Raw genomic sequence first — 27535 nt, forward strand, 5'->3', positions numbered from 1 at the left:
GGTGGATTACGCCGGAGCTTTGTTTGGGGGGGTTAATAAAATGGTGAACGAGGCTTGTTGGTTTTATTTAAAATAAAAGGATTTTTCGGTGTCTGTGTTTTTTTCACTTTACTTACGGGTTGATCATGTCAGCTGTCACATAGACGCTGCCATGATCAAGCCTGGAGTTAATGGCGGTGGTCCCCCATCACCATTAACCCCTTGTATTACCTTGCCACCACTGCTACACGGTGGCAAGAAGAGCCGAGGACACGCCGGTGCTGCCGCATAATGTATGCGACAGTGCCGGGGCAGCTGCGGCTGATATTCTCGGCTGCCGGAGGGGGAGTGAGGCGGGGGACATTACCCCTGCCCCTCTCCCTCCCCAGCCTGAGAATACCGGGCCGCCGCTGTGTGCTTACCTCGGCTGGAAGGTAAATATGCAGCGGAGCCCACGTTCTTTTTTTTCTATATTTCCGTTTTCTTTCTATGTGTGTTCTATGTGTCTGTGTCTATGTGTTCTATGTCTGTGATGTCTGTGTGTGTGTGATCTTTGTGTGTGTTTACTCTCTGCACGGCTTCCTCTTCCTGTAATGACATCACTTCCCTGCAAAACCGCAGACAGGCGATGCACATTACCGGAGGTAAACCGCGAAATACCGCAGGGAATAACGCAGGAAAACGCAGTGAACCGCACAGAATTTGCTGCCTGCGTTATTCCCTGCGGGATTTCATGATTAACATTGAGTCAATGGAGTGAAATCCCGCAGCGATGTGCGGAAAAGAAGTGACATGCACTTGTTTTTGCTGCGGGATTCCCGCAGCAAAACATGCAGCTGTCAAATTCCGCCTAGTGCGCACAGGATTTTTTTTCTCCATAGGATTTGCTGGTGATTCACTGCAGAGATGTTATGAACATTTTCTGCAGCGAAACATGCAGCAAATCCGCGGAAAATCCGTGGCAAAATCCGGTAAGTGCGCACATAGCCTTAAACGGTTTTCCTCAGCCCAGTGCCAAGAAATCCCCCAGCAGAATGGGGGTTCAAGCACGAGAGTCCAGCGGAGCGGACACCTTAAGGCTCTCGGCGAAGGCAGCCGCATTATGAAACTCGGCTAGGAAAGCACTCTGGTTAAAATGTAGACCTGTGGATTCATAATCTAAGTCCAGATGTGCCATGCCATGTGGGAGAGATTTCCTTTTTGGTAAGCCTCTGGTGACATCCTTGAAAAAGCGGGTGATGAGAAGAAAGGCTTTCACACTTTTCCCTCTGCTTCCTTTAGCACCAGTTCCTTCAAAAGGACAAGGTACCCGAAGCGGGAGAATACAGCACCCCAGGAGAAGTGGAAGGATAGTAAAAAAAAGTGGTCATGTTTCATGTTTGGCCCTTCCCAGGGTGGTAAGAAGACTACCCAGTGAGTCCATTATCCAAGTGGGAGGTAGACTCTCCTCCTTTTTTCCAGCTTGGCGTGAGATTTCTTCCAGCTCCTGGATCCTTGGGATTATTGAAACTGGTCTGAAACGTCAATTTTCTTCAACCCCTGGGGGAAGGAGGGGGGCACTAATTGTTATATCATTTGACAGGTCACAAGAAAAGCTACTGGCCTAGCAGCAAGAAGTAGAGGATTTCGTCCTTAAGTCAGTCCTGGTCGAAGTCTCCAGAGAAGAGGAGGGCCAGGGATTTTATTCCACTCTGTTTCTGGTACACAAGTCGAATGGGTCATTCAGGACAATTATAAATTTAAAACGGCTGAATGTGTATGTAGTCCGTCAACACTTCAAGATGGAATCGGTGAGATCAGCTATAAAGGCGGTTATCGACCTCAAGGACGTATATTATCACATCCCTATCCACCCTTCTCACCAGAGGTTTTTGAGAGTAGCCATGCTTATCAATGGAAGGATACGGCATTTCCAATTCTGGGCCCTTCCATTCAGCTTGACCATGGCTCCAAGGGTTTTTACAAAGGTGGTGGCAGAAGTACTGGCACACAATTGAGAGAAGGAGATTGTGATCGTACCTTATATGGACGATTTCCTGATAGTGGGCACATCAGAGGCTCATTGCAGGACTCAGGTTAAGTTAGTCATTTCCATCCTTCAGGATCTAGGGTGGATTGTCAACTTCGACAAATCAAGACTGCATCCTCTCACCAGGCAGATCTTTCTAGGCCTGATCCTGGACTTTCTCTCCCAGTTGTACATTCTGCCCCAAGAGAAAGTGGTCTCAGTGACAGAGAAAGTGTCCTCAGCCATCTCTACTCCAGTCCTGACCCTTTGGCAAGCCATGTCCTTATTTGGATTTCTAGTGGCCTGCATCCCAGCTGGGGAGGTCTTGATAGCACAGCAACGGTTAGGAGGGTGTTTGGACAGACACGTAACTCTTTCTTCTCGGGTCTTCTGTTTTCTCCGATGATGGCTGCAGGACCGGAATCTGTTGGTCGGTGTTCCCTGGCACTCCCGACTTCGGATATTATGACCGATGCCAGCACATTTGGCTGGGGGGGCTCACCTGTGGAGTTACGTAGCTCAAGGGGGTGTGGGGGGGGGTTTGAGTCCCTTAGAAAGCTGGGGCTCTTCCAACATCAGGGAACTGTTTGCTATAGGGAAAGCTCTACACACCTTTCTTTCTTTGCTAGCAGGTCACCATGTACGAATTCTATCAGACAACAGGGTAGCTGTGTCCTCCATCAATCACAGGGGGGTACAAGGTCAACCGCCCTCATGCAGCTAGCTCATCACATATTTTCCCAAGCTCAAGTCCTCTTATTGTTGCTCACAGCTCTACACATCAGGGGGGTGGACAATGTGGCAGCCGATTTCCTGAGTTGCAGTTGCGTGCGTCAGGGGGAGTGGTGTCTTCACCAAGAAGTCTTCAGGAGCATAGTACACCTTTGGGGGCCCCCGGTTTTGGATCTGGTTGCTACCAGGTCCAGCAGAAAAGTGGCCAGGTTTTGCTCCCTGAATCCCGAGAATCCTTGGGCGGTAGATGCCTTTCAAATCCCATGGTCAGTGGGTCTCCTCTACGCCTTCCCTCCCTTAGTCTTCGTGCCGGCTGTGTTAAGGAAAGTCCAAGAGGATGGGGCTCATATTATCCTAATCGCCCCCTTCTGGCCCAGGAGACCTTGGTTCTATTGACTCAAGAGACTGTCCGTGGCAGATCCCTGGATCCTGCCAAAGAGACCGGATCTTCTCTCTCAGGGCCCTCTTCTTCACCTTCAGGTTTCAGGCCTCCATCTGACGGCCTGGATTTTGAGAGGCGACTGTTAAGAGAATCAAGGTTTTCCCTCTAATCTAATTTCCACTCTTTTAAGTACCGTGTTTTTCCAAAAATAAGACACTGTCTTATATTTTTTTTTGCCCCCCAAAAAAGCACTAGGGCTTATTTTTGGCGGTCTTATTCTTGGAGAAACACGGTTGGGGGGTAAGTTTACCCCCCAAAAAAGCAGACCCCCCCACTTCCCAGGAGACTCATACTCACCAGACCAGGACGTCTGCGTGGTTCCCAGGTCCTTCTGTGATCTCCGGTCGGTGCTGCACGCAGTCCTCCCCTGCTGCTAGCTGACACACACAGAAGATCCCAGACACACACACAGCAGATCACACACACACAGTATATCTCTCACACACACACAGATCACACACAGCAGATCGCAGGCACACAAAGCCGATCACAGATACACACAGCCGATCACAAGCACACACACACACACACAGCAGATCGCAGATATACACAGCAGATCACACACACCGATCGCAGGCGCACACACATCCGATCACAGGCACACACAGCCGATCACAGGCACACACAGCCGATCACAGATACACACATCCTATCACAGATACACACATCCTATCACAGGCACACACATCCTATCACAGGCACACACATCCTATCACAGGCACACACATCCTATCACAGGCACACACATCCTATCACAGGCACACACATCCTATCACAGGCACACACATCCTATCACAGGCACACACATCCTATCACAGGCACACACATCCTATCACAGGCACACACATCCTATCACAGGCACACACATCCTATCACAGGCACACACATCCTATCACAGGCACACACAGCCGATCAGATACACACATCCTATCACAGGCACACACATCCTATCACAGGCACACACAGCCGATCACAGGCACACACATCCGATCACAGGCACACACATCCGATCACAGGCACACACATCCGATCACAGGCACACACATCCGATCACAGGCACACACATCCGATCACAGGCACACACATCCGATCACAGGCACACACATCCGATCACAGGCACACATAGCCGATCACAGATATACACATCCTATCACAGGCACACGCAGCCGATCACAGGCACACACATCCTATCACAGGCACACACATCCTATCACAGGCACACCCATCCTATCACAGGCACACACATCCTATCACAGGCACACACATCCTATCACAGGCACACACATCCTATCACAGGCACACACATCCTATCACAGGCACACACATCCTATCACAGGCACACACAGCCGATCACAGATACACACATCCAAACGCAGACACACACAGCCGATCGCAGAAAAACACAGCCGATTGCAGACACACACAGCAGATCACACACACACACACATCACATCACATTCAGCACTTACAGCAGCACTAGTAAATAGGAAATTAGGGATGCACAGCACAAAATCAACACGGTTGAGTGCAGCCTATGTGTAAAACAATGATGCAAGCAAAAAGGAGAAAACAGTACACATAATAGAGGCGCACATCAGGATCATGCAATATTCAAATATAATGAATTTTTATTGGGTCAAAAAGAAAGGACAAGGACATCATAAAAACCTTTAAAATACACATATGACATATGACCTCACTGATACTCCAATTGAATTAAGTTGCTTTCCATGTGGATAAACAGATAGTAGTTCAATCAACAATATATAACATGCAAAACACCTTCTTGATCAAAAGATGAGGACAAATACCTAGTAAGACAATTAATACTGAGGTAGTATATAACGTGAAAAGAGCCCTCAAATTGGTAGTTACAGTTATACCATGACTGAGGACTGCGTCCATATTAATAGTATGCACATCCGGCCCCTCCAATGCTACCCTAGTACTATAGCTATAGCAATATGGATTATATATAACAGTGTGAGACACAATGATCAGTCAAAAAATGGCCAAATACTAGGTAAGTTGGATATAATTGCATGAAAGGAGAACGCATAGTATCAGGTAAAATACGTGGAACAACAAGTCCCAGCCAGGGAATTTCACTAAGCTCATGCAGCCAGGGACCGCAGATCACACTAATAGTATCTGTGATCTATGGCCAAAGTGCCAGAGATGCCTGGGCTGGCAAGATTGTGAATACAAGGAGAGTGCACAGCTCTCCACCCATACAAAGTGCAAGGAGAATTACAAAGACATATCCATTAAGCATACAAGCAGTATGGGCGCAAAATAAGCGCGTTTACCAGCCGGGCCCGGCGCAATCAAAGAAGGTATGCATGAATCATACAAAGGAGTAAAAGTGGGGTCAGGAAACGGCCGTTTCCTGACCCCACTTTTACTCCTTTGTATGATTCATGCATACCTTCTTTGATTGCGCCGGGCCCGGCTGGTAAACGCGCTTATTTTGCGCCCATACTGCTTGTATGCTTAATGGATATGTCTTTGTAATTCTCCTTGCACTTTGTATGGGTGGAGAGCTGTGCACTCTCCTTGTATTCACAATCTTGCCAGCCCAGGCATCTCTGGCACTTTGGCCATAGATCACAGATACTATTAGTGTGATCTGCGGTCCCTGGCTGCATGAGCTTAGTGAAATTCCCTGGCTGGGACTTGTTGTTCCACGTATTTTACCTGATACTATGCGTTCTCCTTTCATGCAATTATATCCAACTTACCTAGTATTTGGCCACTTTTTGACTGATCATTGTGTCTCACACTGCTATATTTAATCCATATTGCTATAGCTATAGTACTAGGGTAGCATTGGAGGGGCCGGATGTGCATACTATTAATATGGACGCAGTCCTCAGTCATGGTATAACTGTGTAACTACCAATTTGAGGGCTCTTTTCACGTTATATACTACCTCAGTATTAATTGTCTTACTAGGTATTTGTCCTCATCTTTTGATCAAGAAGGTGTTTTGCATGTTATATATTGTTGATTGAACTACTATCTGTTTATCCACATGGAAAGCAACTTAATTCAATTGGAGTTTCAGTGAGGTCATATGTCATATGTGTATTTTAAAGGTTTTTATGATGTCCTTGTCCTTTCTTTTTGACCCAATAAAAATTCATTATATTTGAATATTGCATGATCCTGATGTGCGCCTCTATTATGTGTACTGTTTTCTCCTTTTTGCTCACTTACAGCAGCAGGGAATGAGAGCAAGTCACGTGTCCGGCCGCAGGTCCTGTTCGTCGCGCTGCACCGCACCACCTCTCAGGATTCTCCCGGCGAGAAGAGATCGGTGTCGCTGGATGAGGTGAGTGTGTATGAGATCCGATGTGTGTGCGATCCGATGTTTGTGTGTGTGTGTGATTTGATGTTTGCGTGTGATCCGATGATTGTGTGTGCGATCTGACTGTGTGCGATCCGATGTTTGTGTGTGAGATCTGGTGTGTGTGTGTGTGTGTGTGTGTGAAAGCTGATGTGTGCGATCAGTACAGGTACTGCTGCTCGGCGTCTGGTAAGTGTAATTGCCGGGTGCTGCTGTCAATAATGAAGTGTCCTGCAGTATCTGTAACGTTTTTAGCTGCACGGACACTTCATTATTGATCCGGGACTAGGTCTTATTTTCGGGGGAGGGCTTATATTTAAGCCTTTCTCCGAAAATGCTGAAAATCCCTGCTAGGGCTTATTTTTGGGGGGAGGTCTTATTTTTGGAAAAACACGGTAGTAGGAAACCATTTACCACTAGGATTTATACCAGAGTATGGAAAAAAATTCTGTCCTCTACAGGTAGTTGCCCTGGTGGAGAAGCCCCATTACATGCGATTCTGGAGTTTCTCAGGGCGGTCTGGATTTGGGTTGTCGGTCAGTACTTTAAAAGTGCAGGTGTCAGCCTTAGGGGTGCTTTACAATTACATATTTGGTAGGTAATAGATGGGTGAAGCGATTTATTTCCTACTGGTCAGAGGAGGAAACCTGTTCCTTGTTTAGTTTTCCCCTCTTGGGATCTCAATTTGGTGTTAGATTCTTTAATGGGGGCACCATTTGAACCCATTGCCCACTCTTCGGTTTGGTTCCTAACTCTAAAGTAATTCTCCTCATTGCACTAACCTCGGCCCCGAGGGTTAGTGACCTTCAAGCCCTCTCAATCAACCCTCTATATACTCAGATCAGCCTTTCTGCTGAATGTGGCGGGGACTTTCCACCATTCTCAGGAGATTGTCCTCCCCTCCTTTTCCCCAAAATCCGAAGGAGAAAAGGTTTCATTCTTTAGATTTTAGAAGGGCTCTTCTTCAGTATCTAGAGGTTACGAAACCTTGGAGGAAAAGTCAGGCGTTGTTTGTCTGTTTCCACGGTTCCAGAAAGGGCTGTTCAGCGTCTAAGGGGGTCTATTGTTAGATGGTTCAAGGAGGCTATCAGAGAAGCATATGTAGCTCAAGGTAGACCAGTGCCACAGGTTGTTACAGCACACTCTACCAGATCTGTCTCGACTTCCTGGGCTGAACATGCAGATGTGCCTCTGGAACAGATTTGTAGGGCAGCAACTTGGTCTTCTCCGACCACCTTCTTTAAGTACTACCGGCTAGATCTTTCTGCCACGTCTGATATGATTTTCGGTAGAAGGGTTCTACAGGCTGTGGGCCTTCCCTAATGGTGTTTATCTTCCGAATCTCTCTGGTGGCGCTTTCGTGGTGAAGGGAAAATCATGCTTACTTACCTTGTAATGGCTTTTTCAAGAACCCACGACAGTGCCACTGCTTCCCACCTCTTTTTTTTTCGTTTTCACTACGGTAGTTAGCTTCCACGGATAGTGGGGGTTAGTCTTGTTGGTGTTGGTAAATTAATGTCTTGGTATTCCTCTCTGTGCTCTGTAACCTAACTGATGCGGTAGAGAGGTGCTGCCCTTTTATGCTCGTGGGTTTCCTGTTCTAAAGATGGGTGGATATCTCTCTGGTGGCGCTGTCATGGGTTCTGGAAAAAAACATTACCGGTAAGTAATCATGATTTTTTTAACCCGTTTAGACCCGCCGATCCCATGTATCTGTGAGTCCACCCATAACTAGTGTCAGGGTTTCTCTGGATTCTTTCACGTGGAGTGGCTTGTGCCTAGTCAGTCTGAGACATTTTAATGCCTGTGGCCTCAGACAAACGTCACAGAAATTCACACTTGGCCAAGGTTAAAAATTATTAATGTCTTTAATGGTGGACTAAGGATCTTAATTCAAGAACTGTTCCTTTCACCTAAAGGCTGGACTCTTTCCCCCCAGATTTGAGGTTTAATCTCGACCTGGGCAAGCATAGTAAACATCGTGAATATTGCTTGATATGTATTATTAACCTGACTTTTTATCCTCTTCTAGCTGTTGACCTTTCTCCAAGGAATATATTATACTTGTTACGTCACCACCGGAGTCCACTCCAGCGACTTCTGCTCCGATCGCCAGGCGACGCAGTGTTCCTGCCATGGATGGTGCTGGTGATGGGAGAGGAGTCGATGCCAGCGGCACCGGTGGGCGCAGGCTCCGATCATCCACTGGACTGGGTTATCTTGGGATCTGCAGTAAATATGACAAATGTGTTTTTTTTAAGGCAGAGGTTAATTTCCTGGGTTATATATTGTCTGCAGAAGGCTTCCGCATGGATCCCTCTAAGCTTCAACCGATTAAAGAGTGGGTGCAACCCAAGTCTCAAAGCCTTGCAGCTTTTCCTTGGGTTTGCTAATTATTATCGTAAATTAGAGATTTTTCCAAAATTGCCAAACCCCTCACCGATTTGACTAAAAAGGGGGCTGATGTGGTTAATTGGAAGCCAGAGGCAATCCATGCCTTCTCTACATTAAAAGAATGTTTTTCTTCAGACCCGATTCTGGTTCAGCCTAACCTTATGCGTTTGTTTATTGTAGAGGTCGATGCATCCGAGGTTGGAGTGGGTGCCGTGCTATCACAAGGTACTCCGTCTCTCACTCAGCTTCGTCCTTGTGCCTTCTTTTCCCGTAAGTTTTCTCCCACAGAGAGAAATTATGACATTGGTAATCGTGAGCTGTTGGCAATTAAATGGGCCTTCGAGGAATGGCGCCAAACATAAGGTCACAGTCATCACAGACCATAAGAACCTCACTTATCTGGAATCTGCTAAGAGACTCAATCCTAGGCAAGCTAGGTGGGCATTGTTCTTCTCCAGATTTGATTTTGTGGTAATATTCCGGCCCGGTACCAAGAACACAAAAGCTGATGCACTTTCCCGTAGCTTCTGTCCCTCTCAGTCTGAAAACTCTGAACCAGTGCATATTTTAGCTAAAGGCATTATTATGTCATCTGTTTCCTTAGATTTGATAGAAGAGGCCCATAATACCCAAGACCAAGCTCCTGAGACCACTTCTGTACATAAACTGTCGCCCCCTCACTTCGCCTACGGGTACTCCAGGAATCCCACAATTCTGTGCTTGCAGGCCACCCTGGTATAGGCAAGGCAATACCCTCCGACTAGTAACCAGGAATTTCTGGTGGCCAACCGTAGCGAAAGATTGTAAGGAATATGTACTGGCCTGTGAAACTTGTGCTCGAGCCAAGGCACCCCGTACCCGCCCTGCCGGATTTCTCCAGTCCCTACCTACTCCAGTAAGTCCTTGGACACATTTCTCCATGGACTACTTCATCACTGACTTTCCACCCTCAGAAGGGAAAACTGGTATCTGGGTAGTAGTGGATAGATTCAGCAAACAGTGTCATTTTGTTCCTCTGTCTGGATTACCCAATTCTGAAACTCTTAGCAAGTTGTTTATTAGGCATATTGTGCGGTTACACGGGGTTCCGGAAAATATTGTTTCTGACCGAGGAACACAGTTCGTCTCGAAGTTCTGGAGGGCGTTTTGTAAAAATATAGAGTTTTTTCATCTGCCTACCACCCAGAGACCAATGGTCAGACTGAACGTTCGAATCAAACCCTTGAACAATATCTCCGGTGTTATGTGTCTGACCGTCAGTCTGACTGGGTGGAATAACTGCCGCTAGCTGAGTTCGCCATCAAAAATCAGTATCAGGAATCCATCAAGACTACCCCCTTTTTCTGCAATTTAGGGTTACATCCACGTTTTGGTTCTTTTTCTTCCGCTGTGGTGGATACTCCTGAGGCTGAAATAACTGTGGACAAACTGAAGGCTATCTGGTCTGAAGTGAAAGAGAATTTGAAGAAGGCAAAAGGTTGGTCAAGCCTCCTCTGCTAATAAGAGACGTTCCAAGGGCTGTAGCCTTGGAGTTGGGGACAAGGTATGGCTATCAACACGGAATATTAAACTCAGAGTCCCTTCTGCTAAGCTGGGTCCGAGATTTATTGGACCTTACGACATAATCGAGGTAATTAATCCCACAGCTTTCCGCCTGTAACTCCCCCCATCCTTTAAGATATCGAATGTGTTCCATAAGTCCCTCCTCAAGTTATATCGTGTCCCCATTCACCCAGTCAGTGCCCCCCCTCCTCCTGTTTTGGTTGAAGGTAACTTGGAGTATGAGGTACAGAGAATACTTGATTCCCGTATTGTCAGAGGGGCGGTACAGTATTTGGTGCATTAGAGGGGTTACGGCCCTGAAGAGAGGTCATGGGTCCCTGCGAGCGATATTCATGCTAAGGGTCTGGTCCGGCGGATTCACCTCCAATTTCCTGGCAAGCCAAGTTTTGAGTGTTCCGGAGGCCCCTCGTGGAGGGGGGGGGGTACTGTTACGTCACCACCGGAGTCCACTCCAGTGACTTCTGCTCCGATCGCCAGGCGACGCCGTGTTCCTGCCGTGGATGGTGCTGGTGATGGGAGAGGAGTCGATGCCAGCGGCACCGGTGGGCGCAGGCTCCGATCATCCACTGGGCTGGTTTATCTTGGGATCTGCAGTACCACTGGCTGACTGTGGGTGGCGTGTGACTTCCAGCTGAAGTTGCCAGTGTTCAGCTACAACCAATGGGAAGACACCACACCCTTCTTAGTTCCCCTCCTGTCTGCTGACCTCTGCCAGAGATAGTTCCGATTTCCTGGCTCCTGGTCCGCCCTATTCTGTTTTGTGATTCCTGTGTGCTGACTTCTGCGTGTTTTCTGACTACCCTTCTGCCTGCTGTTTTTGTACCTCGCTGCCCGATCCGGATTTGACCTCTGCTACGTTTTCTGATTACGTCCTTGCCTGCCGATTCTGTCCCTGTTCTGCTATACTCTCATCGGACTGCAGCCTTCCACAGGTAGTGATCTCCAGGGCCCTGTGTAATTCCAAATCCCTGTATAGGGGTTAAAGAGTTTCAGGGTTCTGGGGGTTCTGCTTGGTGAGTGGCTTCCCTCTAGTCTGTCCATTACATCCCACCTGAGTCTGTTGATCCAGGCAGGCGTTACAATACTGTACTCTACCTTTCGCAAATTATATTCAAGACTTTACATAATCCTCCGCAACTAAATCTACGCATTAATATTTAGCACAACTTATCCAACAACTGAATTATAATGTAATTGAAGATGTTTAGATGCTTGTCATCTTTCCCTTTTCAAGGGATTTCCCTCTCCTTCCTGCTCTTTACCTCTTCCCCAATAAATATATCCTTCCCTACCTTTATCTTTCCCTTCCTCGTCTCCCTTATATTTCAACTTCTTATGTGTTAAATGTTTATGTACAATATGAGTAAGTAACTAGGTTATGGCAAGCTTTTAATTGTTATTTATGGTAATGTAGTGTATTGTATTGTATATACCCTTATGTTCAAATTATCCTATAAAAATATTTAAAAAAAACAAATAAAAAATAATTATTAATGTCGTTTACTCTTATAAAAAAGGGGGACTTATTTTCTGGCCTCTTGAACTAAACAATTGACGCCTCCAGTACAAGTTCTTATGTAATGGACATTTGTAGAATTCAGAAAAAATATCTTTCAGATTCTTGAAGGTAAAAATATCAGAACTTTATGTGGTAATTACTTTCCTTTTTTCTAATTACATTTTGGAAATGATGTGGGTGGGCTGCCCGTCCTCCATGTACCCACTGTGGGATAATTCTAACCTCCCTCATATGTTACAGTTACCCTGTGCCGAACTTTGGATAAAAAAGGGGAATAATTACATTCACAGATGTTAAAAGACTCGTACAAGTAGGATTAGAGGATTCAGAGTTTTTCATCATTTGCAGTTAAGACGTTTTTGGCTGCAGATCTATTTCACATGTATTGCGACTGCCTGGAAAATAGGAATTTCACTGCTTATGGAATGGTGTCTCACCATAAAAGGGAAGTTTGGCAAGAAAGACTGTACCTTTGTAACGACCTGATCAGTACATTCGATAGCACAGAAGGGAGAGAAGGAAGATTCACCAAGAAGAGGCCAAGAATCTAGGACGTCACCAGCATCATTACCCTCCGCCTTCTCTTAGGGGTCCACCATACAGATTAGATTCTTCTTCCCATGATTTTCTAAGTTGTCTGCACATTCTACGTACAATGTAATTTGGCTTTGCAGATTAGAGATCTGGGCAACTAAGGGTCAACATCTTCTAATTTCAAGGGATAGGGTGGATCCTACCTGTAAGATCTGACTGAAACAGATCTCCCTCTTAGGCCCCCTTTACACATCAGTGTCTACTCTACGTGTGATGTCAGTTTTCACACGTACCGGAGACACAGGCACACGTGGGACCCATTAAAATCAATGGGTCTGCGCACACGTGCGTGTTTTCACATGGATCGTGTGGAGCATACATGTGTCCATGTGCTCCACACGTAGACATATCTGTTTTTGTCCAGCAGCACAGGTGTCAAAATACCGCACGCATGTTGTCCGTGTGACATCAGTGTGACACGTACAGGAGAAAACCACATTTCTGTGAAATAAAATGATTTTCTATACTCGCCTGTCTCCAGTGCTGCTGTCTCTGCAGCTGCTGTCACTTGCTTCCGACACCCGATCATTATGCTCATTGCATATTCACTGCACCAAGGATTGGAAGCAGCAGCAGAGCTGGAAACATCAGCACCATGGACAGGTAAACATAGAAATTCATGCTGTCCGTGTGCTATGCGGATGTCACACATATAACACACACACACACACTTTAAATGTCAGTGCAAAACGTGCGTGATTTTCACAGATGTGTGAAAGAGGCCTAAAAAAGAAAAAAAAAAAAAAATAGGGCGTCCAATGCCCAAAAACTAGGCAACAGTGTTGGGTAGATGAGCATGTGGTGGTCTAGCAGCAAAATGGTGACCATTTGATATGGCCAGACTACAACCCTGATAAAGCAGCCACAGCCGGTGACTGAAGAATCTGTGACTTCTCTGCATTTAGTGGTCACTACTCACCTGGGCGGTTATCTGTAGAAATCTCCTCTTTACTCCGCTCATCACCCCTCACATATGTCTCTGTAGTATTAATATGGATCAGATCTTCCCCCTGAAACAAATATTGTAAAAGTCACAGACAGATGGAGAAGTCCCATCTATGATCAGCTCTAATCCTGCCATCTCCACCGCTCTCATTACACAAGTATAACACATATAATACTGGAGGATAAAACAAGCCTGAGCACAAGACCTTCACAGCCGTCTACACATCATAGGGAGATTTCATGGCACCTTCTCTCCATCTACCTGATGATCCTGAGGAACATCGGGATCTTCTTGTTCACAGTCCTGTGGGAGAAGAGGACGGGGACATCTCTCTGGTGTTGTCCTCTTACTGGATAGAACTGGAGGAGACACATACAGGGACTGAATTCATTCCTTACATACAGATAATTATAGGCCGTGTGTATTTAGTCCTGTCTATTACCTGGTGATGTGAGGGGCTGGGGAACCTCCATCATGACGTCCTTGTACAGATCTTTGTGTCCTTCTAAATACTCCCACTCCTCCATGGAGAAATAGACGGTGACATCCTGACACCTTATAGGAACCTGACACATACAATGATACCGTCACCCCCGATCCCTCCATAGCGTTACTGTATAATGTCCCAGCATTCCCAGCAGTGTCACCTCTCCAGTCAGCAGCTCAATCATCTTGTAGGTGAGTTCTAGGATCTTCTGGTCATTAATGTCCTCATGTATCGGGAAGTGAGGTGGAGGCCCCGTGATTGGGCTCAGGGGTCTTCCCCATCCCTCAGACACAGGGTCCGGACACTGCTCACTAGAGGTCTTCTTCACTACTGTGTAATCCTGGTTATGGAGAGACACAGTAAGAAATCTCACTCCAGACATTTCCAGAGTCCTCACCTCTCCAGTTCTGTCCATCTGTTATTCCCATAGATAAGAATGGTGTAATGTGACGTCATCAGAATCTCTCACCTCTCCAGTAAGCCGGAAGAGGATCTCTAGGGTGAGGTGTAATATCCTCTCCGCCATCTTGTCCCTGTCCATATCCATCCTTCACGGGGCAATCAGGAGAATTCTCTTCTATAGAAGATCTCCACTGAGAGGATCCGATATTGTAGGGAACTGAATGGGGAGAAGATGACGATGTAACATCATAAAGAATCTGCTGTAATAATGCAATTACTGGAGATAATAAGGGGAAACATAATGAGAACATTCTGGGAGAACATTATACTGTGGGGGCAGAAAGGGGCCGAGGGGGCAGAAAGGGGCCGAGGGGGCAGAAAGGGGCCGAGGGGGCAGAAAGGGGCCGAGGGGGCAGAAAGGGACCGAGGACTGAGGGCAGAAAAGGGGCCGAGGACTAAGGGCAGAAAAGGGGCCGAGGACCGAGGGCAGAAAAGGGGCCGAGGACCGAGGGCAGAAAAGGGGCCGAGGACCGAGGGCAGAAAAGGGGCCGAGGACCGAGGGCAGAAAAGGGGCCGAGGACCGAGGGCAGAAAAGGGGCCGAGGACCGAGGGCAGAAAAGGGGCCGGGAACCGAGGGCAGAAAGGGGCCGAGGACTGAGGGCAGAAAGGGGCCGAGGACTGAGGGCAGAAAGGGCCGAGGACTGAGGGCAGAAAGGGGCCGAGGACTGAGGGCAGAAAGGGGCGAGGACTGAGGGCAGAAAGGGGCCGAGGACTGAGGGCAGAAAGGGGCCGAGGACTGAGGGCAGACGGGTTTCCTCACTTCCGGCCTCTCATAGTTGGGGCGTTTGTATCTATCAGAGGAAAAGGAACAAAAACCTCACGATTCATAGAAATCAGAGAAAGAAAAACACCAAGAAAGTCTCAGAGCTGAAGGGGTTAACGCCGCCTGCCCCAGTAATGGGGAATCTCCACACACCTCCACCTACACCGTTTGGTCTAGAATGTACGGGTTCCTGCCCGGTTAGTGGGCGTAGCCGGCTTGGTTGCAGGCACTTTCTTCCTCTCCAGTGTCTCCACTATACTCATGCAGGCTTCGCCCCCCATCTGGAGCGCTTACCCATCACCCCGCCGCTGCCGCCGCTTCTATTATAATCAGCTCTATGCCCACTAGTGATGTGTCGTTCGCGAACGAGCCGATTCTTTGAGCCGGCTCTTTGAAGTGAACGATATGAGCCGAATCATCAAAGTGAACGAGCCATAAAGAGCCGCTTTTTTTTTTTTTTCTCTGCTTCAGGGGGAAGCAGGAGATAAGAAGAGTAAAGTAAACACAAGCTCTGGGCAGGAGCTGACACTTAAAGCTATACACACATAGTGGTTCTTCCTTAGTTCAGTGGGCACAATTGAGTATCAGGGAATGATGTGCTAGGGTTAAGTTTTCTGACCTCGACTGGCACATATGGTAATGTGTAGGAGGAGAGGGGCTCAGCTTGTTTGCTGATAACAATGGACCCCTGACATGTTCATTTAACCCTGTAAGGTTTTCTTTCTGGCATAAAAGAGAGAAAATTATTGATAATAAGCCATGTCTCCATTCCTTCAATGTTTAGTGGAAGCTGCTGTGTGTGTGTGTGTCTGTGTGTGTGTGTGTCTGTGTGTGTGTGTCTGTGCATGTGTGTGTGTGTGTGCATGTGTGTGTGTGTGTGTGAGTGTCTGTGCATGTGTGTGTGTGTGTGTGTGTGTGTGTGTGTGTGTGTGAGTGTCTGTGTGTGTGTGTCTGTGTGTGTGTGTGTGTGCGCGTGTGTGTGTGTGTGTGTCTGTGTGTATGTGTGTGTGTGTATGTGTCTGTGCATGTGTGTGTGTGTGTTATTTTTTTTTGTGACCACAATTGATATTTTTTTCCTAGTTTGGTGACTACATACAATACAACATATTCATTAGCCTCTATATGCATGTGTCTGTGGCGTTGCGGTGTCACAATTCTCGCAGTTAAGACTTTTTTTCTATTTCTGTTAACAAATCCTGTCATTTTTAGATGTAAATAGATCTGACATCTGCACACATCTATAAAACACTTTTTTTTGTATCGCTTCCTAATTATCAGTGGCGTAACTAGAGTCTGGTGAGCCACAGTGTGAAATGTAGACCTGGGCACTCCCCCACCTGTCACACTCCGCGCACACATGTTGGTCAGATCATATGTATGGGCCCCGTGTATATATGTCCCTTATCCTGGTATATATGGTGTTCTCCTCCCACCACAATAGTCATACAATTATTATAACGCATCCCCATATTCCTCCATATATCACAATGCACCCTCATAGTCATTTATATATTATAATGCATCCCATAGTCCCCCATAGTCATCCAATTATAATAATGCACCCCCATTATCCTCCATATAGTATAATACTGCCTCACAGCCCTCCATATAGTATAATGCAGCCTCACAGCCCTCCATATAGTATAATGCAGCCTCACAGCCCTCCATATAGTATAATGCAGCCTCACAGCCCTCCATATAGTATAATGCAGCCTCACAGCCCTCCATATAGTATAATGCAGCCTCACAGCCTTCCACATAGCATAATGCAGCCTCACAACTCGCCATAGACTATAATGCACCCCCCTCCTCCCCCATAATCCTCTGGCGAGCGTGTACTCATTAAAAAATAAATCTGTACTTACCTCTCCTGGTTTCCCCGCAGCCTAATGTGACTCACGATATCGCCACAGCGATGTCACTGTGGCGATATCGTGAGTGCATCGCCACGTGTGACCCGGCAAAATCGCCCCACAATTTATCGCTGGTCACAGTCGCGAAGTTTTCGGTCCGGACCGAAAACCACGCAACTGCAATCTAGCGACATCGCTGCATGTGACACCTTCACACCAGCGACTTCAGGAGCTGCACTATAGCTCCTGGAGACACTGGTGTCATGCTATGGCATCACACAGCGACATTGCAGGAGAAGTCGTAGGTGAGATCGTCACATATGACATCTCACCCGTGACGTTGATGCGGTGGGCGGGGTCACACGGTCATCAGCGACGTTGCCCACCACATTGACATGTGTGACAGGGCCCTTACTTTAATTCAGAGATGGGAAACTTCAGGTCTTGAGTGCCACACACAGTGTAGATGATTCAATTATCAACTGTGCAATACTAAAGACCCCGTCAGACAGGGAGGTATCACTGGCGATGTTGCTGCAACTTAGTAGGCATGGTCAAGTTACAATCGCCAGTGTGTCGCCTCGTGTGACAGGGCAATTTCCCGCTGCCATCGCTCATCTCCTGAATTCGGAGGTTGCCTAGCACTGCTGGGAAACCTGGCGATGAGGAGCAGGCGATCTGAACACATTGCCGCGTGTGACGCAGCAATAGTGTTCTGACACATGACGGGAGCCATACAAAGTATAGCCCCCTGCCTCGCCTGGACTACAGGCATGTTCAGAGGCGATCCTCCACCAGTGTGACGCAGCAATAGTGTTCTGACACATGACGGGAGCCATACAAAGTATAGCCCCCTGCCTCGCCTGGACTACAGGCATCTTCAGAGGCGATCCTCCACCAGTGTGACAGTACCATAAGAAAATCCTGAACACATGACCTGCACCCTCCAGACCTGGAGGTCCTCACCTCTGCTTTAGTTGATCAATGTGTGATTGCTGTAGGGCAGCACCCGACACCTCGGGTGATCAGCTGTTCTTAATGTTGGCCAGATTTGCTGTTATGAAGGTGCTCCATCTTGTATGTAGTGACAGCGGCTAGATACCGCACATCCGCCCTCCAGCCATCACACATTGATTACCTATAGTAAGGCCAGGCCATCAATGTTAGGACAACCTCTATACATTTGTTTTATGTGCAATACTACCTCAATGACATTTATTGTCACTTAACTGTTAAAAAAGTTGGTATGTAACTAGTGTTGCATTGCCATATTGTGTTCCACTTGCTGGGATTTGTAGTGCTGTGCACCACCAGCAGAAGTTGGACCCATGATATGTTAGCATTTAAACATTTCTGTTCCAGGTTGTGTTGTAATAAACTGATTTTGCTATTCAGTATCCTATGCTTCCATATGTTGGTGTGCGTACAGTATGTGTGTACAATGTGTGTATGTATGTGTGTCCTTTGTGTTCAGTATGTACAGTATGTGTGTACAATGTGTGTATGTATGTGTGTCCTTTGTGTTCAGTATGTACAGTATGTGTGTACAATGTGTGTATGTGTGTCCTTTGTGTTCAGTATGTACAGTATGTGTGTACAATGTGTGTATGTGTGTCCTTTGTGTTCAGTATGTACAGTGTGTGTGTGTACAATGTGTGTATGTGTGTCCTTTGTGTTCAGTATGTACAGTATGTGTGTACAATGTGTGTATGTATGTGTGTCCTTTGTGTTCAGTATGTACAGTATGTGTGTACAATGTGTGTATGTATGTGTGTCCTTTGTGTTCAGTATGTACAGTATGTGTGTACAATGTGTGTGTGTATGTGTGTCCTTTGTGTTCAGTATGTACAGTGTGTGTGTACAATGTGTGTATGTATGTGTGTCCTTTGTGTTCAGTATGTACAGTATGTGTGTACAATGTGTGTGTATGTGTGTCCTTTGTGTTCAGTATGTACAGTGTGTGTGTACAATGTGTGTATGTATGTGTGTCCTTTGTGTTCAGTATGTACAGTATGTGTGTACAATGTGTGTATGTATGTGTGTCCTTTGTGTTCAGTATGTACAGTGTGTGTGTACAATGTGTGTGTGTGTGTCCTTTGTGTTCAGTATGTACAGTATGTGTGTACAATGTGTGTATGTATGTGTGTCCTTTGTGTTCAGTATGTACAGTGTGTGTGTACAATGTGTGTGTGTGTGTGTCCTTTGTGTTCAGTATGTACAGTGTGTGTGTACAATGTGTGTATGTATGTGTGTCCTTTGTGTTCAGTATGTACAGTATGTGTGTACAATGTGTGTGTATGTGTGTCCTTTGTGTTCAGTATGTACAGTGTGTGTGTACAATGTGTGTATGTATGTGTGTCCTTTGTGTTCAGTGTGTAGTGTGTGTGTACAATGTGTGTATGTGTGTCCTTTGTGTTCAGTATGTACAGTGTGTGTGTACAATGTGTGTATGTGTGTCCTTTGTGTTCAGTATGTACAGTATGTGTGTACAATGTGTGTGTGTATGTGTGTCCTTTGTGTTCAGTATGTACAGTGTGTGTGTTGCACATATAGTGACAGGCAGCACAGTAATTGCAACTCGCCTTTATTTTCAGGAATTATAATCTTTTGTAGGAGCGACACATATCAGAGCACTGACTAATGTAGAAAGGACATGTACAAAAAACACCACATAAAAGAGGAGCGAGGGCCCTGTCCAGAAGAGCTGACAATCTGAGGAAACGAAAACAATAATGCTAAAAACTGTTTTTACTGCTTCACTAGATACATACAAGGGTGTAGAATGAGGTTCCCAATGTACAGGGGAGGTTCTGTATCATCACAAGGTGGAGCAGAGGGTTTTTTTTTTTAAAAAAGAGCCGTTTTTTGAGCCAAAAGAGCCGATTCTTTTTGGTGAGCCGAGCCGAATGAGCCGGCTCATCAAAAAGAGCCGGACTGCCCATCACTAATGCCCACGTGGACTTAGAGAAAGCATGTTTATCCCCTCTGGAAACAGGCTGCAATTTGAACACGCCCCATCACATGACAAGTTACGTCATACCGGGCAGGATCCCATACATTCTAGCATCTACCCCACCTGCTGAGCCGCACACTAGATATATGGCTGCTCTGTGCTTCCAGGACCTGTGATGATGTCACATGGAGGGGAGGAGTCAGGGGTCACATGATCAGCTCCTCAGTGTATGCAGGACTCTGCTGTGCTGGGTGTCATGGTGCTGGATGAGGGGAAGTTTATGTGTGAGGTTAGGGGTGTTTTTACAGTGTGGATGTAGCAGAACCGCGTGTGTACGAGGTGTGGAGAGCGGAGCCGCGTGTGTGCGAGGTGTACGGAGCGGAGCCGCGTGTGTGCGAGGTGTACGGAGCGGAGCCGCGTGTGTACGGAGCGGAGCCGCGTGTGTAGGAGGTGTACGGAGCGGAGCCGCGTGTGTAGGAGGTGTACGAAGCGGAGCCGCGTGTGTACGAGGTGTACGGAGCGGAGCCGCGTGTGTACGATGTGTACGGAGCGGAGCCGCGTGTGTAGGAGGTGTACGGAGCGGAGCCGCGTGTGTATGATGTGTACGGAGCGGAGCCGCGTGTGTATGATGTGTACGGAGCGGAGCCGCGTGTGTATGATGTGTACGGAGCGGAGCCGCGTGTGTATGATGTGTACGGAGCGGAGCCGCGTGTGTATGATGTGTACGGAGCGGAGCCGTGTGTAGGAGGTGTACGGAGCAGAGCCGTGTGTGTAGGAGGTGTACGGAGCAGAGCCGTGTGTGTAGGAGGTGCATGGAGCGGAGCCGCGTGTGTAGGAGGTGTACGGAGCGGAGCCGCGTGTGTAGGAGGTGTACGGAGCGGAGCCGCGTGTGTAGGAGGTGTACGGAGCGGAGCCGCGTGTGTAGGAGGTGCACGGAGCGGAGCCGCGTGTGTAGGAGGTGCACGGAGCGGAGCCACATGTAAGTAACATAGTAAAAAACAAAATGAGGAAATCCACCACAGTAAGTAAACAGTAACAGAACATAGAAATAACTTTATGCACTTAGTTAACACTATTTTGATCATAAAAGAGTAAAAGCCGTATCCCACCGCGACAAGGTGATACCAGTCAGGATGGTGTATAATAATATACGACAAAAATCTCACTGTGATTTTTTTGAGCACTGCCTCTAGTTGTGAAATATATATATACGCAAATAAATACCGTATTTTTCGGACCATAAGACGCACCCTGGTTTTAGAGAAGGAAAATAGGAAAGTAAAATTTTAAGCAAAAAACGTGGTCATGACACACTGTTATGGGGCGAGGATCTGCTGCTGACACTGTTATGGGGGTAATATCCCCAAATTCTCTATTCAGGTACCCCATCCTGGTAATAACGCTCCTGCCTTGTGTGTGTATATATATATATATATATATATATATATATATATATATATATATATATATATATATATATCCCGCATCCTGGTGTAGCCCCATCTTGCTATATACTGCCATCCTGGTATATACTGCCTTCCTGCTATATACTGCCATCCTCCTATATACTGCCTTCCTGCTATATGCTGCCATCCTGCTATATACTGCCATCCTGGTATGTACTCCCATCCTGCTATACTGTATACCCCTTCCTGGTATATGGCCGCATCATGCTATATTCCCCATCCTGGCATATGGCCGCATCCTGCTCGTATACCCCCATCCTGCTATATACGCCATCATCCTGCTATATACACCATCATCCTGCTATATACACCATCATCCTGCTATATGCCATTATCCTGCAATATGCCATCATCCTGCTATATGCCATCATCCTGCTATATGCCATCATCCTGCTATATGCCATCATCCTGCTATATGCGCCATCATCCTGCTCATATATCCATCATCCTGCTCATACGCCATCATCCTGCTCATACGCCATCATCCTGCTCATACGCCATCATCCTGCTATATGCCATCATCCTGCTCATATGCCATCATCCTGCTCATATGCCATCATCCTGCTATATGCCATCATCCTGCTCATACGCCATCATCCTGCTATATGCCATCATCCTGCTCATATGCCATCATCCTGCTCATATGCCATCATCCTGCTATATGCCATCATCCTGCTCATACGCCATCATCCTGCTCATACGCCATCATCCTGCTCATACGCCATCATCCTGCTCATACGCCATCATCCTGCTCATACGCCATCATCCTGCTCATACGCCATCTTCCTGCTATATGCCATCATCCTGCTATATGCCATCATCCTGCTATATGCGCCATCATCCTTCTCATATATCCATCATCCTGCTCATACGCCATCATCCTGCTCATACGCCATCATCCTGCTATATGCCATCATCCTGCTCATATGCCATCATCCTGCTATATGCCATCATCCTGCTCATATGCCATCATCCTGCTATATGCCATCATCCTGCTCATACGCCATCATCCTGCTATATGCCATCATCCTGCTATATGCCATCATCCTGCTATATGCGCCATCATCCTGCTCATATGCCATCATCCTGCTAATATGCCATCATTCTGCTCATATGCCATCATTCTGCTATACGCCATCATTCTGCTATACGCCATCATCCTGCTCATACGCCATCATCCTGCTCATATGCCATCATCCTGCTCATATGCCATCATCCTGCTCATATGCCATCATTCTGCTATATGCCATCATCCTGCTATATGCCATCATCCTGCTCATACGCCATCATTGTGCTCTTATGCCATCATCCTGCTCATATGCCATCATCCTGCTCATATGCCATCATCCTGCTCATATGCCATCATCCTGCTCATATGCCATCATCCTGCTCATATGCCATCATCCTGCTATATGCCATCATCCTGCTATATGCCATCATCCTGCTCATATACCCCGATCCTGCTATATGTCCTGCATCATGTGGCACACACAGAAAAAAAAAAAATAAACATTTATATTCACCTTTCCTCGCTCCACGCAGCATCACTCCTCCTCTGTCTGTGCTGGCAGCACTGTGTGGAGCCGGCCACGACCCCTGCAGCATCACGATGTCCTCCTGTCTGTGCCGGCGCGGCTGTGTGGACACGTGCGCACAGCGATGACGTCATCGCTGTGAGCACAGCTAGTCTCCACACAGCGCGGCTGGCAGACAGGAGGAGATCGCGGTGCTGCAGGGGAACGGTGAGTGTACTGATTCACTGCCCCCGCGCTGATGGTGATGTATGGGGAGCAGTGAATACAGCCGCACATGATCACTCCAGGCTGTAGTTGCCAGGGGTGATCATGCGGGCAGGCTGTTTTAGTATGCGCATAACCCCCGCTCATCATCCCACCCACCTGTCAGCGCCGGCTTCAGCGCTGAGAGATGGGCGGGATGATGGGCGTGCATATGTAATGAGCGGGCCCACGTGGTCACGGCAGGCGCTGCTGCAGCCTGCTCGTGCCCCCTATGACCTGCTCCATGGCAGCACCCTCATTCCCCGTAGCCGTACATTCAGACTATAAGACGCACCCCCCACTTTCTCCCAACATTTGGGGGAAAAGAAGTGCGTCTTATAGTCCGAAAAATACGGTATATATGTATGTCTCGTATGCCTACAAATTACTATTATTAGGGCTCGTGCAGACGGCCATATAAGTTGGGTGAGTGGTATCCGTAGTTTTGAAGGATCACACTCGTCCCCATGTAATTGTATGGCGCTGTGCACATTTCCTATTTTTCTCCTTGGAGCAAGTTTCTCCAAGGAAAATTTGCAGCATTTGCCTCCGATAATCAAAATGCAAGACGCACAGTTTGATGACTGTACATTATCCCCCACCTCACAAATTATGATACCCCCACAGTGACCCCCAATACAGTATAATATAATAGCCCCAACACATCCCTCCATACAGTATAATAGCCCCAACACATCCCTCCATACAGTATAATAGCCCCAACACATCCCTCCATACTGTAAATAGCTCCAACACAACCCTCCATACTTTGTTTGTGAAGGCGGCGGTCATTGAACTCTGTGACAGCGCTGCTGTCAGGAGTTCAGCGGTTATCGCAGGTAATATACCTCGCTAACCTCCTGATAGCAGCACTCGTCATGCCCTGCAGTGACCTGGGCTGACCTATTGATGTTAGCTCAGGTCACTGCACAGCTCTCCCAGCAAATAGGGAACATTCTGTTCTTCATTGACTGGGACATTGACTATGGTATGGATCATCGTGGGACCCCCTTGTATTACACCAGACCTGGATTTGTTTTTCTTTCTAATAAATTGGTGAAAGAGGGAATGTGTTGGGGAGTGTTTTTTCAAATAAAAATGTGTTTGTTGTCTATTTTTTTTTTTTATTACTGCCTGGGTTGGTGATGTCGGGTATCTGATACACGCCTGACATCACTAACTCCAGGGCTTGATGCCAGGTGACATTACACATCTGGTATTAACCCCATATATTACCCCGTTTGCCACCGCACCAGGGCAACGGGATGAGCTGGCGCGAAGCACCAGGACTGGCACATCTAATGGATGCGCTACTTCTGGGGCGGCTGCAGCCTGCTATTTTTAGGCTGGGGAGTGTCCAATAACTGTGAACCTCCCTAGTCTGAGAATACCAGACCACAGCTGTCCGCTTTACCTTGGCTGGTGATCCAATTTCGGGGGACCCCGTGTTTTTTGTTTTAAATTATTTATTTAATTTAAAATAACAGCATGGGGTGCCCTCTGTTTTGGATTACCAGCCAAGGTGAAGCTGCCAGCTGTGGTTTGCAGGCTGCAGCCGTTTGCTTTACCCTAGCTGGCTACAAAAGATAGGGGGACCGCATGTCATTTTTTATTTTATTATTTATTTTTTGGCTAAATACAAGACTAAGCACCTTAGTGCCACATGAAAGTCACAAAAGGGTGCCAGCTTAGAATATGCAGCGGGTAGGACATTATATATGTCTTTCTTATCTATCTATCTATCTATCTATCTATCTATCTATCTATCTATCTATCTATCTATCCAGCCCTCTATTCATTCATTCATCCCTCTATCTCTATATCTATCTATTCATCTCTATATCTACTCATCTATTTATCTTTCTTGCTGCTTTTGTTTTTTGCGGTCCGCAAAAAAAACGGAAGGCACGCAGATGTCACACGGATGCCACTAGGATGCATCCGTGAAAAAAAAGGACCATTTTTTTGTGGCCCGCAAAAACGGAACGGTCATGTGAATGTAGCCTTAACAGCAGTCACTGCCTGCTGCCGATCACATGTGACCGTGTGCGGGCTGTGTGTGTGGGCTGTGTGTACAGGAGTTCAGCTGAGTTCAGATCAGCTGACTCAAGTGTCGGCCGATCAGGCTGGGGCCACACGGGGATTAGTGCGATCCCCTCGCATGACACTCGGCTCACGCTCAGTACAGCAGAGCTGAGTGTCATGCGTGTGTCCCTGCGACTGAGGTCCGAGTGTGCGAGCAGACCTCAGCTGCGGGGGGCGGTCCGCCACTCGAGGGGTGGGCCAGCACTGAGGAGGGGTGGGAGGGATTTCTCTCCTTCTCTCCCTCTCTCCTCCGTAGTCCACCTATGTACCGCAAGTGCAGTGCGATTTTTCTCTCACCACATACACTTGAATGGGTAAAAGAGAGAGTCTTGCATTACAGTTGTAGCATGCTGCGATTGTTTTCTCGGTCCGATTAGGGCTGAGAAAATAATCGCTCATGTGTGCTGACACACAGGCTAATATTGGTCCTAGTGGAATGCGATGTTTTATCGCACTCCACTCGCACTGTTTTTCTCGCCGTGTGTCTTAGACCTTACTTGTTCTATGTCCCCCTGCATCCATCGCAGCGTGTGCAGGCTGGAGTTCAGCTGAGTTCAGATCAGCTAACTCTAGTGCTGGACTGAACTCCGCTGACCTCACAGCCCGTACACGCTGCAATGGATGCAGGGGGACACAGAACAAGTAATCGGCCTACACTGGAGTCATCTGATTACTTGGGATGAATTGAGCAGTAAAATGCTCTGGTGCTCGATGGGCGAAGCCCATGTCGATTTTTTTTTTTTAAAAATTCATTTAAAAAAAAAAAAAATTACATTGTTTGTGGACTCCCGCTGCATTTTCTATTGCTAAGGGTAACCCAAGCAGCTACTGGCTGCTAACCCCCGCTGCTTGGTGTTACTTTCACTGGCAATAGAAATCCAGGGAAGCATTTTTTTTATTATAAAGGTTTTTGCCTGAAAACTTTTTTAAAAAAATGAAGTGGGCTTCGCCATATTTTTGTATGCTAGCCAGGTACAGCAGGCAGCTACGGGCTGCCCTCAACCCCCAGCTGCCTATTTGTACCCGGCTGGGAACCAAAAATATAGAGAAGCCCTTTTTTTTTAATTTCATTAAATAATTTAAAAAAAAAAAATGACGTGGGCTTCACCGAATTTTTGAGTCCAGCCAGGTACAACTAGGCAGCTGGTGATTGGAATCCTCAGTGCAGTGTGCCCAAACTTTCTGGGCCCCCCGCTGCGAATTGCAGTCCACAGCCGCCCCAGAAAATGGCGCTTTCATAGAAGCGCCATCTTCTGGCGCTGTATCCAACTCTTCCAGTGGCCCTGGTGGCAGGTGGCACGCTGGGTAATAAGGGGTTAATACCAGCTATGTTTTACCAGCTGGTATAAAGCCCGAGATTCTTAATGTCAGGCCAAGTTTGACCTGGCCATTAAGAATCTCCAATAAAGGGTTTAAAAAAAAAAAACATCACACAGAGAAAAATACTTTATTAGAAATAAATACACAGACACAGTAGGGACTCCATGTTTATTACTGCCTCTCACCCCTCCACGATGGAGAGATTTCTGTACTGACCATGCCAGGAGAGAGCGAGGGAAAAGAGAGAGAGAGCGAGGGGGGGGAAGAGAGCGAGGGGGGGGGAGGAAGAGAGAGGGCGGGGAGGAAAAGAGAGTGAGGGGGGGAGGAAAAGAGAGCGAGGGGGGGAGGAAAAGAGAGCGAGGGGGGGAGGAAAAGAGAGCGAGGGGGGGAGGAAAAGAGAGCGAGGGGGGGAGGAAAAGAGAGGGAGGGGGGGAGGAAAAGAGAGGGAGGGGGGGAGGAAAAGAGAGGGAGGGGGGAGGAAAAGAGAGGGAGGGGGGGAGGAAAAGAGAGGGAGGGGGGGAGGAAAAGAGAGGGAGGGGGGGAGGAAAAGAGGGAGGGGGGGAGGAAAAGAGCGAGGGAGGGGAGGAAAAGAGAGCGAGGGGGGAGGAAAAGAGAGCGAGGGGGGGAGGAAAAGAGAGCGATGAGGGAGGAAAAGAGAGCAAGGGGGGAGGGAAAGAGAGCGAGAAGGGGGAGGGAAAGGGAGCGAGAAGGGGGAGGGAAAGAGAGCGAGAAGGGGGAGGGAAAGAGAGCGAGGAGGGGGAGAAGATAGCGGGAAAAGAGAGCAGGAGGGAAAAGAGAGCGGGAGGGAAAAGAGAGTGGGAGGGAAAAGAGAGAGAGAGAGC

The 27535-nt window shown here is 47.4% G+C and overlaps 2 protein-coding genes across 2 annotated transcripts in view; both read right to left on the minus strand.

The window, feature by feature from the left end:
• Positions 1-27535, minus strand: part of LOC142312344 (uncharacterized) — a 122728-nt gene that overhangs the window by 6784 nt on the left and 88409 nt on the right. The gene's annotated exons all lie outside the window — the stretch shown is intronic.
• Positions 1022-14625, minus strand: LOC142310571 (oocyte zinc finger protein XlCOF29-like). Its single transcript, XM_075348090.1, has 4 exons — positions 14483-14625; positions 14174-14353; positions 13969-14092; positions 1022-1269 (listed from the first exon to the last, which is right to left on the minus strand). Exons 1-4 carry the CDS (start codon positions 14558-14560, stop codon positions 1022-1024), a joined length of 630 nt encoding a protein of 209 aa, XP_075204205.1. The 5' UTR covers positions 14561-14625.

This window comes from Anomaloglossus baeobatrachus, chromosome 5 (assembly GCF_048569485.1).
Source record: "Anomaloglossus baeobatrachus isolate aAnoBae1 chromosome 5, aAnoBae1.hap1, whole genome shotgun sequence".
Classification (NCBI taxonomy): Eukaryota; Metazoa; Chordata; class Amphibia; order Anura; family Aromobatidae; genus Anomaloglossus; species Anomaloglossus baeobatrachus.

Coding starts and splice junctions, on each gene's coding strand:
- LOC142310571 (XM_075348090.1), bottom strand. CDS start 14,560: ATGGATATGGACAGGGACAAGATGGCGGAGAGGATATTACACCTCACC. Junction 14,093..14,173: donor TTGAGCTGCTGACTGGAGAG/GTGACACTGCTG, acceptor TGTATGTGTCAG/GTTCCTATAAGGTGTCAGGA. Junction 1,270..13,968: donor CCAGCCCCTCACATCACCAG/GTAATAGACAGG, acceptor GTCCTTTTGAAG/GAACTGGTGCTAAAGGAAGC.